We start from the raw sequence: 18,435 nt of genomic DNA on the forward strand, positions 1-18,435 counted from the left end.
CTACTATCAGAGGTACATCCCTAGGTACTCTGATATCGCGGCTCCCCTGACGGATGCTCTAAGAAAAACAGAGCCTCAAACAGTCGTCTGGGACGAGACAAAGGAAAGAGCTTTTAGCGCCCTAAAGAGTGCCCTAACAAGCCAGCCTGTGCTACGATCGCCAGACTATACAAAAGGGTTCATTGTTCAGTGCGATGCTAGTGAGCGAGGCATGGGCGTTGTACTGTGCCAACGGGAAAATGGAGAAGTAGAACACCCCGTCCTGTATGCTAGTCGTAAGCTGACCAGTCGTGAGCAGGCGTATAGCGCCACCGAGAAAGAGTGTGCATGTCTCGTGTGGGCCGTTCAGAAATTGTCATGCTATCTAGCCGGCTCGAGGTTTATCATTGAGACGGATCACTGCCCTCTCCAATGGCTGCAGACCATCTCTCCCAAAAATGGCCGCCTCCTGCGCTGGAGCCTCGCTTTACAACAATATTCCTTTGAGGTGCGTTACAAAAAGCGGAGTCTCAACGGTAACGCCGATGGCTTAAGTCGAAGCCCCTAACGTAGGAATCAGCCTCAAAATTGTTTGTTACTGATGTTTTTCTTCCTGAGGCAGGATTTTTTTTAACATATTGCTTTTGTTTAGTGTTTCAAAGTGATGATATGCTTTCTAGTGCAATTTTCCAATTTGTGGACGCGTTCTGAGTGATGCTAGACTACTGTAAGGAACTAGGCAGTGGTATAAAAAGGGGAAAGAGCCTGGCAGGGCTTAGTGAGGGTTGTGCCGTGCTTGCTGACTGAGCGGTTGAGTTTCAGCGTAGTTCTAACGCTTGCCGGGAACGAGAACAAAAATGTGAACTCTCCCGAAGTCACTTTGCAGTGTCCCGTGCGAACCTGAACGAGAGAACGAGGCCTTCTCTGTGCGCTGCGCTCAAGAAACGTCGAGGGACGCCCGACTTCGGTTATGAGCATCATCGAGCGACATCCCTCCGGACAGCGGATGCAGTCCCCTGTCCATCGGGATCTCCTTCCCCCGGCGGGGCGGTCTGTTGCGTTTCGCCTGCGACACGCGGTTTTGCCGGCGCGACTGCGGCGGGGCGGCAGACATTTTGGCCCGTTCGGCGTCGCCGCAACGCTCCCCGCCAGGTGTTTCCAGGCGTTTCCAGGCATGTTCCGATGCCACGTGTCTTCATGTGCGTGTGTGAGTGTATGTGCCATTGTGCCCAAACCAGGCGGTGCGACAGCAGGGATCACCCTCTCATTCCAGTCATTGTGCCCGAACCTGGCGGTGCGACAGCAGGGATCACCCTCTCATTCCAGTCATTGTGCCCGACCGGCAGCGCTACGACAGTGTGCGTCACCATTAGCCCATTGTACATTCACGTGCTCGTCTATTGAGGGGTTCCTTCTTGCCCTCAACTGCGAGAGTATAAAAACAGCTGCCCCCGGACGCCAAAAGGAGGGCTCCGATTTCTTCTGTTGAGTAAAGTGCTCTCCCGTCTCTCTACTTCGGTCAACCTGACCGCCAACTCTTTGCGATGTTAAAATAAACAAGTTGTTTTGTTGTTACCAGTCGACTCTTGCTTTGCCGGGACCTTCGGATGCTTCCAGTTGTACCCCAGGCCGCCAGGCCAACGCTACCCTTGGGGCTTGCGACCCAGGTACAACCACGGGCGTCAGCGCCGAGTTCCCAACAACCGATGCCATCGGTGGGATCCAAACAGCCCCATCTCCCTTACGTCCTGCGCCGGGAAACCATTTGAACACATGGTCAACGAGCGGCTCACCGCACATCTCGAGGAAAACGATCGCTATCCGCACACCATGTTCGGCTTCCGCCAGATGCTCTCCACGCAGGACGTCCTCTTCCAGCTAAAGGAAGATATTCTTGACCATTTGAGCAAACACAGCAAGTCTTCCATTCTACCGCTAGACGTAAAGGGCGCCTTTGATAACGTGAGCCATGAAGCCATTCTCCGTAACCTAGAAGATATCGGCTGCGGTGCCAAAACATACGCTTACATGCGCGCTTTCCTCACCAACCGTACGGCCACGGTGGGGATTGCCAACCTCCGGAGCAAGACATTTCATCTACCTAACAGGGGTACGCCACAAGGTTCAGTAGTCTCGCCACTCCTCTTCAACGTGGCCCTCCTCAAACTTCCCCGCCTCCTAGGCACCGTCCCAGGGATATTCCATGCTCTATATGCAGATGATATCACACTGTGGACGAGAGGCGCGAGCACAGGTGAACAGGAGGCCCGTCTTCAGGAGGCGGTCAACGTCATCGAACGGTACCTCAACACTTGCGGCCTCCACTGTGCTCCAGATATATCCGAGCTGTTAGTACTCGGGGCACGCACCCGGGGCCGGCCCCCAAGCCACGACGCACCGGACCCACAAGTCCTTCTTCAGGGAGCCCCGATACCGAAGGTCGACTCACTTCGAGTCCTCGGGGTCCATATACACAAGGACGGGTCCGGCTCCGCCACACTCTCCAAACTACACAACACCGTGGCACAGCTTACTCATCTGATACGACGGGTGGCCAATCGCCGCAATGGCCTCAAAGAGCACGACACTTTGCAAATGGTACAAGCCCTCCTTTACAGCCGCATTACATACGGAACTCCTTACCTCAACCTGAAGACAGCCGAGAAACAAAAGCTAAACCTTCTAATAAGAAAGGCCACGAAGCTCGCCGACTACCGACAACCGCCTCCACTGATCGATTGCTTCGCATGGGAGTTCACAACTCCTGGGGAGAACTCGCGGAAGCGCACCTCATCAACCAGATCGAGAGACTCAAGCTCACAACCACAGGCCGAGCAATCCTCCGACGCACAGGCTACGTAACCTATCTAGAACACGATGGAGAACGCAAGGAAAACATCACATCGAAGCTGCGAGAATGTCTACAAGTTCTTCAGATCCCTCGGAACATGCATCCAGAACACCATCGAGGCAGACGGCTCGCCAGGGTAAACGTCATCAGACACAAGCACCGTAACGACCCGCAGGCGCGCTACGTGGATGCAGCCAAGTATCCGGGCTGAAACGCCTTCGCCATCAGCGTCACAGACTACAGGGGCACGACACTGGCGTTGGCGACAATTCTCGCCAAACGCGCGGAGACAGCTGAGGAGGCCGCTATAGCACTCGCCACCCATACAAGCGACGATGCCATAGTGGTCTTCACCGACTCTCAAACAGCGGCACGCAACTACATGAAGGGCAGGATCTCCATCAAAGCGATCAACTTACTGAAACGTGGCGATACTCCTCCCCCTTACACCTGCATCATGTGGGTTCCGGGACACGAGGGACTCGAGGGGAATGAAGCGGCACACACCGCGGCCCGCGCAACCATCAACCGGGCTTCCCCACACGACATTCTAGACAGGTCCCACCCACCCAAATCAGAATAGGAAACGGAAACAATACCGTTAACTTACCAAGCACTGCTACAGCACTATCGGCTTGGACGCAGGGTCTACCCTCCACCACATCCAATACTAACAAGAAACGAAGGCACCGACTACAGGCGACTCCAGAGCAATACCTTTACCCACGGAAGCTTACTGCATCATTTCCACCCGACGCTATACAGCTACATCTGTCCACACTGCAACGTGCCAGACACCCTGGCGCACCTCCTCGTGCAATGCAAGAACGCCCGAGCAAGCATCACAGCGCCACAACTAATAGCAACAGACGCAGAACCAAACCTCCTCGCTGAAACGTGGGAGGCTGCGATCTCCAAGCCGGACCTGGTCGACCAGCGCGAACTCGTCGCCCGGGCCCGGAGGGCCATCCAAGCCAGAGGGTTCCTGGAATAAGGGACCCTCCCACCGCGACTAACAAATCACTACTTCAAATAAAGGTTTCTTTCTCTTATTAAATAGATAAAAAACATGGAAGCATTGATATCGGTTATTTCGGGTACAACTTTTGGGACATGCGAGTATGTTGTTTCATGAAAAAATACATATTTTACCTGTATTCACAGTGTGTAGCGTTCAAGAATTCGTTTGCAGCATCCTTAGTAATGGCAATGCAGTTATTATTCATGTATTTGAGCCCTCGAACGAGGAGGCCGAGCTGCAACGTGAGACCTCCCCCCCCTCCCCCCCCCCCCCCTGAACAAAATTTCTGGCTTCGCCACTGCTTCAGGCGGCAGGTTGCTGCGACCACCATGTAAATGCGGCAGCACTACCATTTAGCGGTTCTATGCCTACGCGTTCTGCTGATGAACTGATGAGGCCAGAGGTTTAATCGTTCACGTTCTTGACGGCTGCATTTGTATTGAGCCGGAATGTGGAAAAATAGCTGTATGCGTTACTTTACAGCGCTGTAGTGAAGGAGAGGAGCGCACAGACATGAGTCCCGCCGCATCATGCGTACTTGCACTGCAGCAACTGAGCCAGCCGGATCACCACAGTCCTTGACGCTGGGGCTCCTCGCTGTTAACTGCGCGTCGCTTGACCGCTGGTGGCCATTGTCTGCCAAATACACCCTCTTATAGCATGCACCCTTTTATAGCATCTGTGCATCATTCTTTTTAGAGTGAAGCTTTATTTGCCTACTGTGAATCAGCCTCCTACTTCATGTCCGAAGCAGCGCTGCACTTGGCGCGCAATTTAAGGAATCTTCATATTGTAATGTCTGTAGAGCTAAAATACATATAAAACGAGGCGATAATTTCGTGTCAATGCTTCTATAAAAATTACGGATGGAAAAAGCCACTGTGATATATGTTTTTTTAAACACCCTCTCGAACGGCCAAATTAGGCATTCTTGGGCTGCAACTGGGAACCATCGTGTTTTCATTACCACTGAGAATTCGGTTCCGTACATATTGTCGCAGCCTAGTAGAAGACGGGAAAGCCGGCGTAGAGGACGTATGGAAGCACTTTAGCAGAGCAGTTCCACTCGCGCGCTACTTCAGCGTCGTTCTCATCGCCTGGCACATACCCGCAGTGACCATATAGGATGTGGCAATATTGAGTATCAAACAACACGACGTCTTCCTGCACATATACCAGCTAGACCCTGCTTTTACGTGATGATGATGAACTTTGCAGCACTTATACGTTCGCTTGCCTTCTGATATAATAATGATAATAATACACTGAATAAAGCTTTTTCGTCTTTGGTGGCGTAAAAGTGTTTTCATGATCTGTTCATTTGAATCGAACTTTTCTATGGGGGCGAAATGCAAGAACGTCCGTGCACCTAGATTTAGGTGGTCGTGAAAGAACCCCCGGCTGGTCACGATTAATCCGCAGTCCCTCCTACAGCGTGCCCCACAATCAGGTCATGCATATAATTTTGACCAAAAATAAAGACGGGGACAGCGGAAGAGAACACAAAAACGACACGGGCGGTAACTTGTGCACTACGTTTTAAGGAGATAAAGATTCTGGGGAGAAGCCAGGACCAGACTGCACGCGAACTGATGGAGACATATCACATAAAAAAAGAAAAGGCCAAGAATCTGTTAGTGACACTTCCATTAGGTTGTTTCAATCGGAGAGATACTTTTTTTTTTTTATAATTGGTTGCCCCACTAGGCTTTTGAGTGCTCTTGTTTGCTGCGTTCTGCGCATGTTCTATTTGTCTATATTTGCCCACGGGTTGCTGTGAATAAACCAGTTGAAAGTTACCGCCCGTGCCGTTTTTGTGTTCTCTTCCGCTGTCCCCGTCCTTATTTGCGGTCAAAATGATATGCAGTAAATAGCAACTAGGCCAAACTGAAGCTCTCCTTAATCAGGTCTTGGTTTAGGCACGTAAAACCCCAGATTTTTTTTTTTTTTTTTTTTTGGCATCAGACTTTCTTGCTTTCAAGTAGGTTTGACCTAGGGGAAAGTAAGTACGACCCAGGTGCATCGCACATAATTTTTTTTTCTCTTTTTTAATACTTGTTTTCAGTTTTAATAATGTTTGTTATTTCATTTATCTGCATGGTGGAGAACGCGGGACCGAAGGATCAAATAGCGTCTCTCGAATACTGACAAAAAATAATCGGCCCAGCGGTTACCGCCGCGCCTACTACCAGCCACTTACGTGACACTTTTATTTTACCCTTGGGGTTTTAAATGGCGTTGGAGGATTGTACCTCGAATTCACGTGCGCTCGCACGCTGTCGTTGTCAGCCATGGGTCTTGCGACAACAACCGGCGTTCTCTGTTTTGCCTTCCATTTATGCCTTTCTTCCCTTCCCCAAGGCAGTAGAAAATAGCACCTCTTCCTCTCCATGGTCACTCTCTCTCTCTCTCGCACTCATAGATCGTGGTACTGTAAGCAAGTTTTCTCCCTTGCTCTGAGCTCTTTTTTTTTTTTTTTAGGTTCGGTAAAGCAGGGCCACATCGCCGGTGGGAGTTGGGGTTAGTAGACACCCCCCCCCCCCTTATTTTTTTTTTTCGGAAGGTTGTCCTTTCGTTTTGAGCAGGCAGAAATGTTTAAATACATATACATGTTGATGAAGGCCGGACCCAGGCCGAAACGTCGAATTAAATGATTTTTTTTCTTTTCTTTTACTACGTGTGCCTGCGCTTTTTACGATTTATTAAACACCGTCACACACACACACACACACACACACACACACACACACACACACACACACACACACACACATATATATATATATAAGGTACAAGGTTGACAAGGTATCTTTTCGTCCACTTTCATTCCCCCCCCCCTTCATTATTTTCAACATTTCAATTTCATCCACAGTTAATTTCCCCGATGCTTTCCTGGGCTTCATTGTCTCTTGGCTTTATTTAGTTATGATTATATATCTTGGAAACCATCATGAATTCTTGTCAATATTTCTAACTCCTGCACTGCCCCCCCTCCAGACAGAAATTCAGCCCGGGCGCTACGTATGGAATGGAAAGGTGGCGTAAAAAGCTAGGTCCAGGCTGTATATCATAATGGCCTCCGATATCGCCAGCGCTGACTCGCTGAATGTTTCGAATCTTAGAGATCGCATTTTCTTCCAACGGGTTTTCTGTTTGCAAACTAGATGGCGCTACTAATGCAATTCTTCATTCTCTCAGTCAGTCAACGTTTCCCTTTCCCGTGTTTGGTACCTGCAGGAGAAGCGGCGGCAAGCTGTGTTTTCGGTGGACGTTTACCTTGCCTGTCGCTAGTGGACGCGAGTCTGTTCTGCATTCTGTGGACGACATTTTGGTGTGTGCGTTCCGCAATGTGAGCGACTCTGTATTTCCTCTGTGAGCGCAAGATGAGTGGCGCCGATGTTGGCTACTCTTCGTCGGAGGACGATCTTAGAAGCAGTAAGGATAACCGCAAGGATGGTCTCTTCAGAAAAGTTCGGGTGAGTGTGAGCGCATCAGAGAAGGTGTTATCTGACTTCGGCGGTTTGAAAACAACGGCCGCTCCACTGCATCCGCTCACTGGCAGATGCAAGTTAAAGTTCGCAATGCTTCAGGCTTCGTGGCGATATGTGTCGTGGGAGACTGGGCTTCGAACAGCTGTGATGTGGCTAGTAACAGCCCACTCGCACTTTTCATGTAGTACTACCTCTACAAACAAGCTTGATGTAACCATGGTGACAGACCCTAACCGAACAGAGTGCAGCAACAAGTGGTTGTCCAGATTCTTCTTCAGTCAATGTTGATTGATACATGCAGCGTTGATCAGGGGTTGAATCTGGCAACTCGTTCGTGGTCCGAGTTCATTATTGTAATTTTTAGCAAGTGAATCTCGCTTTTCGACTTTTTGTTTGTCGTGTGGGCAGCTGTGGACGTCATGTGCATCCTAACCACTACTTGAGTTCGTGTGCGTTCAATGTTGCCGCTTCTACAGGTTTATGGCAGAACACTGCTTTTTAAGAGGCTGATTTGAAATCAAAGCTAGTTTGTTTTCGTTACCTGCCGGCGCTTATTAAACCACTGGAGTCTAAACATGTACGTGTGCACGCATGTCAAGCTCGACGTATGCGCATTGGAAACATCACGTGGTTAAACCCTGTGTATACGCTTGCGGCACGAAATTTCTACGCACTTCTCGTTTATTACGGAACAACAGTGTTCGTTATTTTCTAAAGTGAAGCCGCGCTTACGAGCTTTCTAAATATATATATATATATATATATATATATATATATATATATATATATATATATATATATATATATATATATATATATATATATATATATATATATATATGTGTGTGTGTGTGTGTGTGTGTGTGTGTGTTTCTTGGCGCGTTCTTGCTTTAATGTTGTGCCCCATTCGTAGCTTGTGCAGTTAGCTGCAATGCTTAATGCGCAATGCATATTCACAATGGAAGAAATACATTGTAATTACGCTTCTGTGACATTTCTGTCTGGCCCTGTTCTATCGTACGTACGTAAACGCCTACGTTGGCGACGTCGGCGACACCTGGTATAGCAGACATGAGTTAGTATCGAGTCACCAGTCTGTCGTAATGTCGCTAGTGAGCAAGCGATGCGACATAGAGTTTGATGCGATCAGACTGGCGTACCTAAAGTGTCGTCAGCAGTCATTGTGACGGTGTTATCGTTAGTTACGCGCAGAAGCGTCAGCGTATCCCATCGCTACTGTGGTAGCCGCAAATCTGCCGCCCATTTTGCTGCTGGCTTCGCAAAACCTTGCACGGATGGTCGGGTCGCGGAGTGTTTTCCGGCAGCCGCGCTGCAGCGCTTCCTCAAGCTGTGTGTTGTTTTCCAGTCTGCCCCGAGCCATCGCTGTTTTCACAGTCGTGCAGATTGCGCTAACCTTGAGTGTTCGCTTGCCAATGCGATTTACGCAAATACGAATTCGTTATGTCGTGGCGGCTTTCTGCACCGCGATGTGTGTTCAGTGGGCTGGGAGGACTTTGTGCGCTCTTTGATGTCTGTTTTGCGACTGTTCCATGTGCCAGCCTATTCATCCAGAACTGATGCACGTAGCCATCTACGCATGAAATTTATTTTCCCCTTGCTGGCCAGGAGTAAGGGAGTTTAAACGTGTTCAAGCAAGGACCGTTGCGTTGTTTGTGCGCTCCCTAAACATGGACGTGAAAATGTCGCGTGAAGGCCATAGTACGTTTCCGGTTCTCCGAGCCCCAAAATGTTGACGTGCTCCGGTGGTGTGACTGAAACTTGTGAAGTGCACCAATGGGCAACGGCGATTTTCGTCGAGTCGTCATCCTGGCCTTCTTTTTAGCGCCTCTTGTGGACTGTTTGCTCCTTCTCTGCGCGTGCGTTTGCTTGGTTTGCTCAGTTCGCGTCGCCTTCTTCGCTCCTCTGACGAAACGGCGAACCGGTGCGCGTATTGCTAAACCAGAAACGAGCTGTCCAGCGGTCACAGAAATAAAGCGTTTTTGAGTGGCGATTGTCCGCGAAGACTGAGTTGGATGTTACACATTATGTATGCGGGTTTGCTTGTCGCGTTTTGGGTGAATAAATTGGGAGGTGTTCCATCGTAGAGGTGGCGCAAACGTCATTCTGTTGTTAATGTGTTCGCAACTTTTCTCCAGAGCAAAGCACTTGTGACAAGAACCGACGTACTTTTCTAGAATTATTGGTATTTATAACAGCTCAGCAAGGACTGTAGAACTATTCATCAGCAGCTATTATGACGCTGCAAATTACGCGTCTGCTGTGACCACTAGCGTTTTTACAGCTCCGCGTAACCTAAACTACACTCGGCGCGATTTCCGCCTGTGCCTCAAGCCCCACGCGCCTGGCCGCACTGCGCAAGGCGGTCGTAAATTAGCAACGAAGTGAAAGGAGTGCCAGCTGTTCGCTGCTTGTAATGTATAGTTGATGGAAGTTGCGCACATTTCCTCGAATCTGTTGCAGCTTTCACGCTCTCCAACGAGATCGTTTCTATTTTTCTGTCGCGGATTGTTTAATAAGTGGCATTATTAGAAAGTTGCAATATTAATAATCTACGATGTGCGTACGCAGGTGTTTAATGTCAGTGCCTGCTGAGAAAATTGCCTTCGAATGAATTAAATGTTTGAACTTGGCTTTATCCTTTATTTATTTATTTTTATTTGTTTTTCTAATGTGCACGTTCACCACAAGTAGGAGGCACGTTTACGACTGCTAGAGCACGAGTTTATAAGTACAGTTGGAACCATTTGCCGTGTTTTATCATCCTCCTGCGCGTCCTTATTTTCTCTGTCACGAACTTCTCGCTCGGCTACTTTTCTCATATGTTTCTGCGGTGCGCGCAGCTCACGTCCCCTCAATCAGGGTCAACAGCTCCGCAGCAGCATCCGCACGTAATTGAGGAACATGATTTCCGCAGCCCCATTTTGAGAACGCCGAGGATACGGAAACAAAGCTGTATGCGACTTCCTTCTTGTGCAGATCTAAAGCCGAATTACGACACAATGGCAGTCTGCCGTTACATTCCTGCGTCCAACTCAGCTTATAAACTCACTCAGGTTGTGAATGCATAGTTGCTGTCCCCAGGTGTTACTTGGCTGTCACGCTGATGAGCTCCGCAAGGTTCTTCTCACGAACGTGACCAGGTCGGTCGTTAGCGGATCCATTCCGGCGCCCATATCCTTAAGCGATCACCTCCCAGTGTGCATCACACTGTCTTCCGGTCTACGCCGTCAGTGTCTTGGCGCGGCGAGACGGCCGGAACAGTATGGTGGGCCTGCTCACCAGAGCAGTGTCGCGGTTTCTGAACGCGCTCGAAGTCGTGCAGATGCCGCCAGAGCTCTGTTTGTTATTCCAGTAGTCTCACCCAAAAGTGTCCGTAAGATTTTGTTGTCCAGCGGCGTTGCTGCATGCGCATGCGTCTGACCGTCTTGCAGAACACACGTGGAGTGCTTGCAGCAGCCAGCTGATGGGTTAACGTGTCACTACATTGTAGAGTGAACCGAATGAAGGTATATATATATATATATATATATATATATATATATATATATATATATATATATATATATATATATATATATATATATATATATATATATGTGTGTGTGTGTGTGTGTGTGTGTGTGTGTGTGTGTGTGTGTGTGTGTGTGATCAGCAACCGTCACCCTGCGCACGCGCGAGCGTTTGTGTGTATGCGTGTGCTGTGCGTATGTGGGCTCGTGCGGGTAGGTTAGTGGGAGCGTGAAAGTGTTACAGTAAGCAGGGGTTCAGTTGTTGCAAGCAGACCTGGATCTGTAAAGTATTGGCATTTTCCCCACGTTGTCCAGCTGGTTCAGCTGAAAATGAGAAAGATTAGCGGTATGTTATGAAAGCGGGGCAGGGCACTTTCATCCGTGATGGCAATAGCTACACTGAACTGGTGTTACCTCTTACAAGGAATTGTTTTAGTGTCGGGGCAGTTTCTCTCGCAGTTCTACTGATCTGGCATCCGGCTGGGATTATCTGCTTTTTACCCTCTTTCGATGGCCATCCTTCTGTTCTCTGTGCATACCAGAGAGCCTCTGGACTCTACAGCAGTCATATCGGACTTGTTTTCACCGCATCACTGGTCTGATCGGGTCCTTGGTGGGACTACACTCGCCTTCACAAGTGCTCCGCGTGCGCATACTCGACCTGGCCAATAAAGTTATGCCGCCAAACAAGATAAGAAACTGAGAGGGATATGCGCGTCTTGTTTACTTTGGTACTCCTTGTTACGAATGTGGACCAACTAGTTATTCAACGATAGTCAACATAATGAACATTTTTGCAAAACTCCGGGAACTAGATTTAAATTCTTTAAAAAGAGAAGTGACCTTGCCCATATCTAGGCCGTGTCTGAGAGTTTAGCACCAGTTTTCTAATGCGTTGTCAGAGCTCACCCGAGAGGTAGGTACCTGACCGCGACCATTTGGAGGTCCACAAATTATATATATATATATATATATATATATATATATATATATATATATATATATATATATATATATATATATATATATATATATATATATGGCTGAGGAAATAACGCTGGACCCGGTAGTGCACACAGCTATATATATATATATATATATATATATATATATATATATATATATATATATATATATATATATATATATATACACAGCATTAGGCACTGTGCTGGCATAGGACGAATACGCAGATATCGATATACGTGTCATAAATCAGAGAGACGCGTGTTGCGTTCTCTCAGAATCAGCGAGCACTGCTTGTTGTCTCTAAGCCCGTGTCCTTTCTTTCTCTATCCTGTCTATATGTGCACACATATATCCACAAAGCAGTTCGTGTGCAGCAGTGGCTCGTAAGGACAGGCGTCTACCAATCGTGATACCGAACATAAAGCGAAGGTGGCCGAACAGTAACACGAACGAGGGTCGTTGTGGATTTTGCCCGGAATTTTCATTTATTCTATTGACTGCTTTTACCGTCCCAAAGGAACTACGGGGAGGGGACATGGGAGACGGCGTAGCTTTACTTCCAACAACCTGCTGTTTCTCAACATGCGCCACAATCGAGGTACGCCGCGGCCGAGGATCGGAACTCGCGACCTCACGCTGAGCAGTCGAAGGCCATGGATAGCTGCTGAGCCACCGCGGTTTGACATATTTGTGGTCACAGGCATTCGTGGTAGCTTTCGGAGCGTTATACGATTGACTCCGTGTCGCCTAGTGTCCCCTACATATATACTTCTTCGAAATCCACTATATTTTGCTGCACCAAGCTGACAGCTCCTTTGATACGTCGTCGCCCGCCGTCTGTGCTGGCCACTCCCAGACTCGGCATAGGCTGCTCCTTTCCCGCTCCCTGACATATTCTGACATGGCCGGAAGGTGATTTTTTTTTTTTTGTGTCTGTTTCTTCTCTCGGTTAATGGTCCCACCAATCATAGTTGAGTCGGCGAGAACCTTACAAGACTTCTGCCCCCGTTCCCCTCTGTGATAAGCGCTCGGTGTGATTCGAGTTTTGCTGTTACCGTGCCAACACTAAGCTCAGTTTCTTGCTGTGAAGCAAAAGCTACGGGTTACTCGTAGCTTTCACAGTGCAGCAAAAGATGCCGTCATCCAACTGCTTTACGAAGTTGGTAAAAAAAAAAAAAAAAGCAGGCTCCAGAACCCGTATGCGCAAAACTTATATAAATGTCGTCAGTGACTGGCCATCGCCGCGGAGATTGTGCCGTTATCATGCCGATCGCTATCATGAATGGTGTACACATGAACTAATTGGCCGTTCAGGAAACATTTTAACGTAAGAGAAGATTTGTGCCCGTGTTCGCAAGACATTTCGTAGCTCGAAGCAATGCTTAAGAGCAGGCGCTCATGTATTGTGATGGCGGCCGGCCAATGGCAAATAGCTCTAACGAACAAAGATATTTGTGAATTCGGCCCTCATACCTTTTGTTGCTATTGGATATTGGGCACTTTGACACACATACACACACGCACGCACGCACGCACGCACGCACGCACGCACGCACGCACGCACTAATACGACAAAAAGTTGCAGAAATGTGAAGAGTCACGCGGCCATGAACAAAGCTATTTTAATTTTGGGAAAAGGAGTGCAGTATTTCATGTATCTCCATATCTCCTTCTGCATAAAGAAGCTGGGAGGGGACCCGAATTTGAGGGGAAAATATTTACTGCGATTCGATGGTAGCCTAATTTCAGCCTGCAGCAAATAAAACAGGAAAGACATCAGTGGTGGTTTGTGTGACACGTCAGAATGTTAGGTTAGTACTTTCCAGTCGCATTCACCTTTACAGATTACGTGAATATTGCAGAATGCACTGGACTTTTTCAAGTATAGTGGATTCCTAATAGTCCAGAGCTATCGTAATAAACCTAACTGCATCAAACCTAACCTTATGCGAGACTGAGCGTAAAAGCTCTCACATTTGCGTGCGCGCTGCAATGGTATACTCCGGTGCCCCGAAACTCGAAAAGCTGCAGGCTACCTTCGTCGAGGACGTCGTCTGTATTGAGCCTTGCCGAGCGTAGAAGACGAATAAATCAAGTGAAATGACATGTTAGTGCTAATAAAGATGGGCTCGCTGACTTCGTCCTTGTCGCCGTTGCATCCCTCTCATATACGCATACGCTCGGAAGGTTGAAAGTTCCCTTTCACTGCCAAAGATCGACATCTTTCCGCCATTTATCGCTGCGCAAAACGACCGCTGCTGTCTGCATGGCCACGCCATCGAAAAATGCGTAGCGCCTGAAGTTTCGTGTTTCGTGCCCGCCCAAGCGCAGATCGCTTGTGGGAGACTCACGGCAGACATGCGATGATAGCTGGATGTTTATAAATCAGGGATGCAGGAAATTCGCAACAACAAACATACCTAAGCAGCAGATATCCGAACACATATCGTAATACAGTTAAAGGGACACTAAATAAGAACAATATTTCACTATTATGGGTAACTTGCGCCTCTGCATTAGCAGTTACTGTAATAGGAGGCCTGGTAAGACAGAAAAGGCAGGAGAACGAAAGATGCGGGGCGACGCCACCCTTATGTTTCCGCACCACGCAGCTCGCCATGACGTCACTGGCTTTTGAATGCGTCCATATTATTTAGTGTTAAAAACAATAAATAATAATAATTGCCTTCACAAATGGCGGCATACACAAAGGACAAAACACACACAAGAACCAGCAGGGGGCAAACCAGCATCCCAATTTTTTATTTCTCTATTATTTCGGTGACCTCATTAGCGGTAACACGGCTCAGTGCCACGGAGTTTGCTCGTTACTACATCAATCGGGTTAAGAACAAGCCGCAGCCCGACTTGTTCTTAACGTTCTTAACGACTTGTTCTTAAGTTACCGCCCGATAGCCCTCCCAAAGTGCGTTTGTAAGGTAAGTGAAAAAATGATAAATCGGCGACTCATCCGTTTCCTTGAACTGAGCTAAATGCTTGATCCCTATCAGTGCGGCTTCGGAGAAGGGCGCTCCGCAACCGACCATCTTGTACGTATTGAAGGAAATATCCGTGACTCATTCGTACACAAACAGTTTTTCTTATCGATATTCCTCGATATGCAGAAGGCGTGCGATGCAACATGGCGCTACGGAATCTTGAGAGATTTGTCAGAAATGGGCATTCATGGTAATATGCTAAACCTAATAAAAAGCTACTATTTACTTAGCGACTGTTAGCTACTTAGCTACTATTAATAAAAAGCGACTTTTTTTAAGGCCAATTTACAGCCACATCAGTCCAACTTCATAGAACCGATTACGTATATTGCGAACTCATTACCATGGACATGACGCTCTTTGGCCATACTTGGCCCTTGCGCCATTAAAAACTAAACATTCATTCATTCATTCATTCATTCATTCATTCATTCATTCATTCATTCATTCATTCATTCATTGTGAGGCACGCCGTAGTGGAGGACTTCGGAAATTTCGATCACCTGGGGATCTTTAACTTGCGAACTGTTTTAATTCCAGGATTTCTTCCTTAGCTTCCTGCAGTTCTGTGCGGAGCAGTTCATTTGTGTTTTGACACTGAAAATTTTGCGCTTTCACCTCAGCAAGCTCACGACGAAAGGTTGTAACATCACCCTTGAAACAATCGAACCCTTCATTCATGAAATCGATCCATTGTCTTATGCCCGTGAGTTCAGCGCAAATTTCTGTATTGGAGCTCCACATTTTTTCTACATTAGTTAGTCATCATACTAGAGGCAAACGCATCCAGCTTAGCTACTATTTCATTTAGTACTTTCACAATTTCTTTGATGCTACTTGGGGGTTTCTCTGTAAGAGCCTTAGTGACCTCATTAAGTGGTCCCGTGTTACGGTCCCCCATTTAAGCGCTTAGTAACTCGGCCAGGACAATCGAACGACAGCACAATTCCTACTACAACCAGCAAACCACAACACACTCGGCAGCAACAGCGACGGCAATGCAATGACGCCGTTTAAAAGGGGACAAAGGAATAACCACCAACCTGCAAAAATAAATGCGCTTGAGTATTCAGCGTCCGCACGCCATCGCTGTCACAGCCAAAGTGATGCTCGCCGTACGAAAACAACGCCCACTCCCAGCGGCAATTCCATGTTTCTTAACTCTTGTATCAGATGGCGTCAATGACGATGCTGGAAGCGGTGCGAATGCAGTGTCGCCTCACAGGCCAGGAAATCGAGGATGCGTCGCAGGCGGGAAAGAAGGCCTCTTCAAGCACTCCAGAAAGAAGCCATGCCGCCAACTGCAAAAATAAATGCGCTTGAGTATTCAGCGTCTGCACGCCATCGCCGTCACTGCCAAAGTATTTTGGTGACCTCATTAGCGTTAACGTGGTTCAGTGCCACGGAGTTTGCTCCTTGCTACATTAATCGTGTTAAGAACATGCCGCTGCCGGACTTCATCAATACGGTCGTATCTTGTGCTCTGCGCAAAGTACTTATTCACTAGGATAGTTGATACAACGTCTCAAAACGCCTGTAGAAGTTGTTATATCCTTATTATATTGTAGTAGACATTTCCTCAAATTTTTATATTTCTTCCAGATTTTCTGCGTGATATATGATTATTTTTGCTACTATGTGCACACAGTATAATTCTTGAACTCCTTATTTTGTCATTTAGCTGATTTCTAATTTTCTTCTTGGAACTGTGTGAATATGTTTCGATCGCGAGATATTACGGAATGAGTTGGACATAATATTTTCTGTAATCTTCCTGAAAGACGTTCTTGTTGATAGAGGGCATCGTTATTTTTCTATTTTCATAGCTTTCGTTGGAAAAGCCAGTTCGTAGAACTACATCAGTTTTTAAAAATAGGTATCGTAAGCCTTACTGTGGTCGTCAATATTTATTTCGCACTCCTTATTAGTGGTGCATACAAGTGCACGGAATGTCTTCAATGATTTCGCGTTGACGCGTTAGTGTAGTCACTCTTACAGGGTCACTACATTAAGTATATGTTGAACTTGTGACAGGAATAAATAGAACAGAAGAATATTGTTGCTGATGGCATAAGAAAGCAGGCCATCAGTACTAACTGGAGGGAACATTTGGGAAGCATATGAATAACGTTGCCCTGTGTGACGTTATACGGTTTCTTTCGGTAATCATATCCACACGTGCGAAGAACCTTAATAATTCAGCCATTTATGTTGAGGCCACATTGTTGGACAACTTGTTTATGTTGACGTCTCTCATGATCAACAAAGAAAGAACTGTATCGCCGAACAAACGAGTCTTTTCAAAAAATAAAAGAAAGCACTTTGTTTCCGGCAAGTGCCCTGTATGTAGCTAACTTTCTGGTTGAAATACGCACCGCAAAGCATTCAACACCTCTGCCTACATCTGACTGATCTTCAATCAGTTCTAGTAGTTGGGAAGGTTTAATGACCATTTCTAATGCCAGCGCCTCTGCTATGCCGTCGTACTAGACAATATAGTGTATGAATAGTAGTCAGTCTCATTTTCATCAGTTAAGAGCCTTCCCTGTCTAAATAACATAACATTAAAGCAGACGCAGATTGATCCGGACAAAGGAAATGGGTCATCATGCTTATTGAGGATATTGCACGCGTTTAAATGAAATGGCGAAAGCTCCTTACAGGGTTCTAGTTTATGTTCCCCTCGATGACGGTGAGGGAAACATGAAGGCGTTGTTGATGTCGCGAAGCCACATTACAGTAGGCAAGGCTCTGACCCTGATTTCAAGGGGTTAATTCTTTATTAAGATAAAATAGGCAAGCAATAGAATGGAAACTATTTACACAGACGTCAAACTACGAGTCAAAAGTTCGAATTTCTGTCTTCTTTGTCTTAACCGAATTTCCACCGAAATCCCCCTCCAACGGCCCTGCACGTACCTAAAAGCATCCCCAACACCACCCTTGCACCATCTTTCGTCTAATCACATTGCGGTGAGCGCAGTGTGGACGTCAGGGCCGTTAGCACAAATCCTTTGCAGTGCAACGAGTCTTGTCTCGAAGTGCAGCGGTGGCGTAGAGGTAGAACACCCGCCTCGCGTGCAAGAGGTCCGTGGTTCGAATCCCGGTGCCAGCAATTTTCCACCGGATTTAAAAAAAAAAAAAATCCGCGTGTTGATAAAATTGCACAAACAGGCCTGGAGTGTGGCCTGATTCCGGTGACCAGAACCGGTAACGCACTCCCTCACCAGAGCAGGATTGGCCACCCTGGTGCAGTACTTGGCCACAACCTCCTATGAACACAACAATCAAACCCCGGCCCTCAGTCCCCAGCAGCTGCGAAGCAACTGACCACGGCGGCGGTCAGACCTGCGACGCAACAGAGGGTGCTAAGAATCACTGGCTCCGGACAGGCCGCCATTGGAATATGAACCTGGCAACGTTTAACGCTAGAACGTTATCTAGTGAGGCGAGTCTAGCAGTGCTATTGGAGGAATTAGAGGGCAGTAAATGGGATATAATAGGGCTCAGTGAAGTTAGGAGGCCGAAAGAAGCATATACAGTGCTAAATAGCGGGCACGTCCTGTGCTACCGGGGCTTAGCGGATAGAAGAGAA

General features: G+C 47.4%; 1 protein-coding gene across 1 annotated transcript in view; it reads left to right on the forward strand.

Annotated features, from left to right (window-relative positions):
- Positions 1–7,085: 7,085 nt before the first annotated feature.
- Positions 7,086–18,435, forward strand: part of Rhp (GTP-Rho-binding protein rhophilin) — a 225,301-nt gene continuing 213,951 nt past the window's right edge. Inside the window, exon 1 of the mRNA XM_075704420.1 lies at positions 7,086–7,327. Coding sequence (XP_075560535.1) covers positions 7,235–7,327 — 93 coding nt within the window. The 5' untranslated portion in view covers positions 7,086–7,234. The remainder of the gene's footprint in view (positions 7,328–18,435) is intronic.

The sequence above is a fragment of the Dermacentor variabilis genome, chromosome 1, assembly GCF_050947875.1.
Source record: "Dermacentor variabilis isolate Ectoservices chromosome 1, ASM5094787v1, whole genome shotgun sequence".
Taxonomy (NCBI): domain Eukaryota; kingdom Metazoa; phylum Arthropoda; class Arachnida; order Ixodida; family Ixodidae; genus Dermacentor; species Dermacentor variabilis.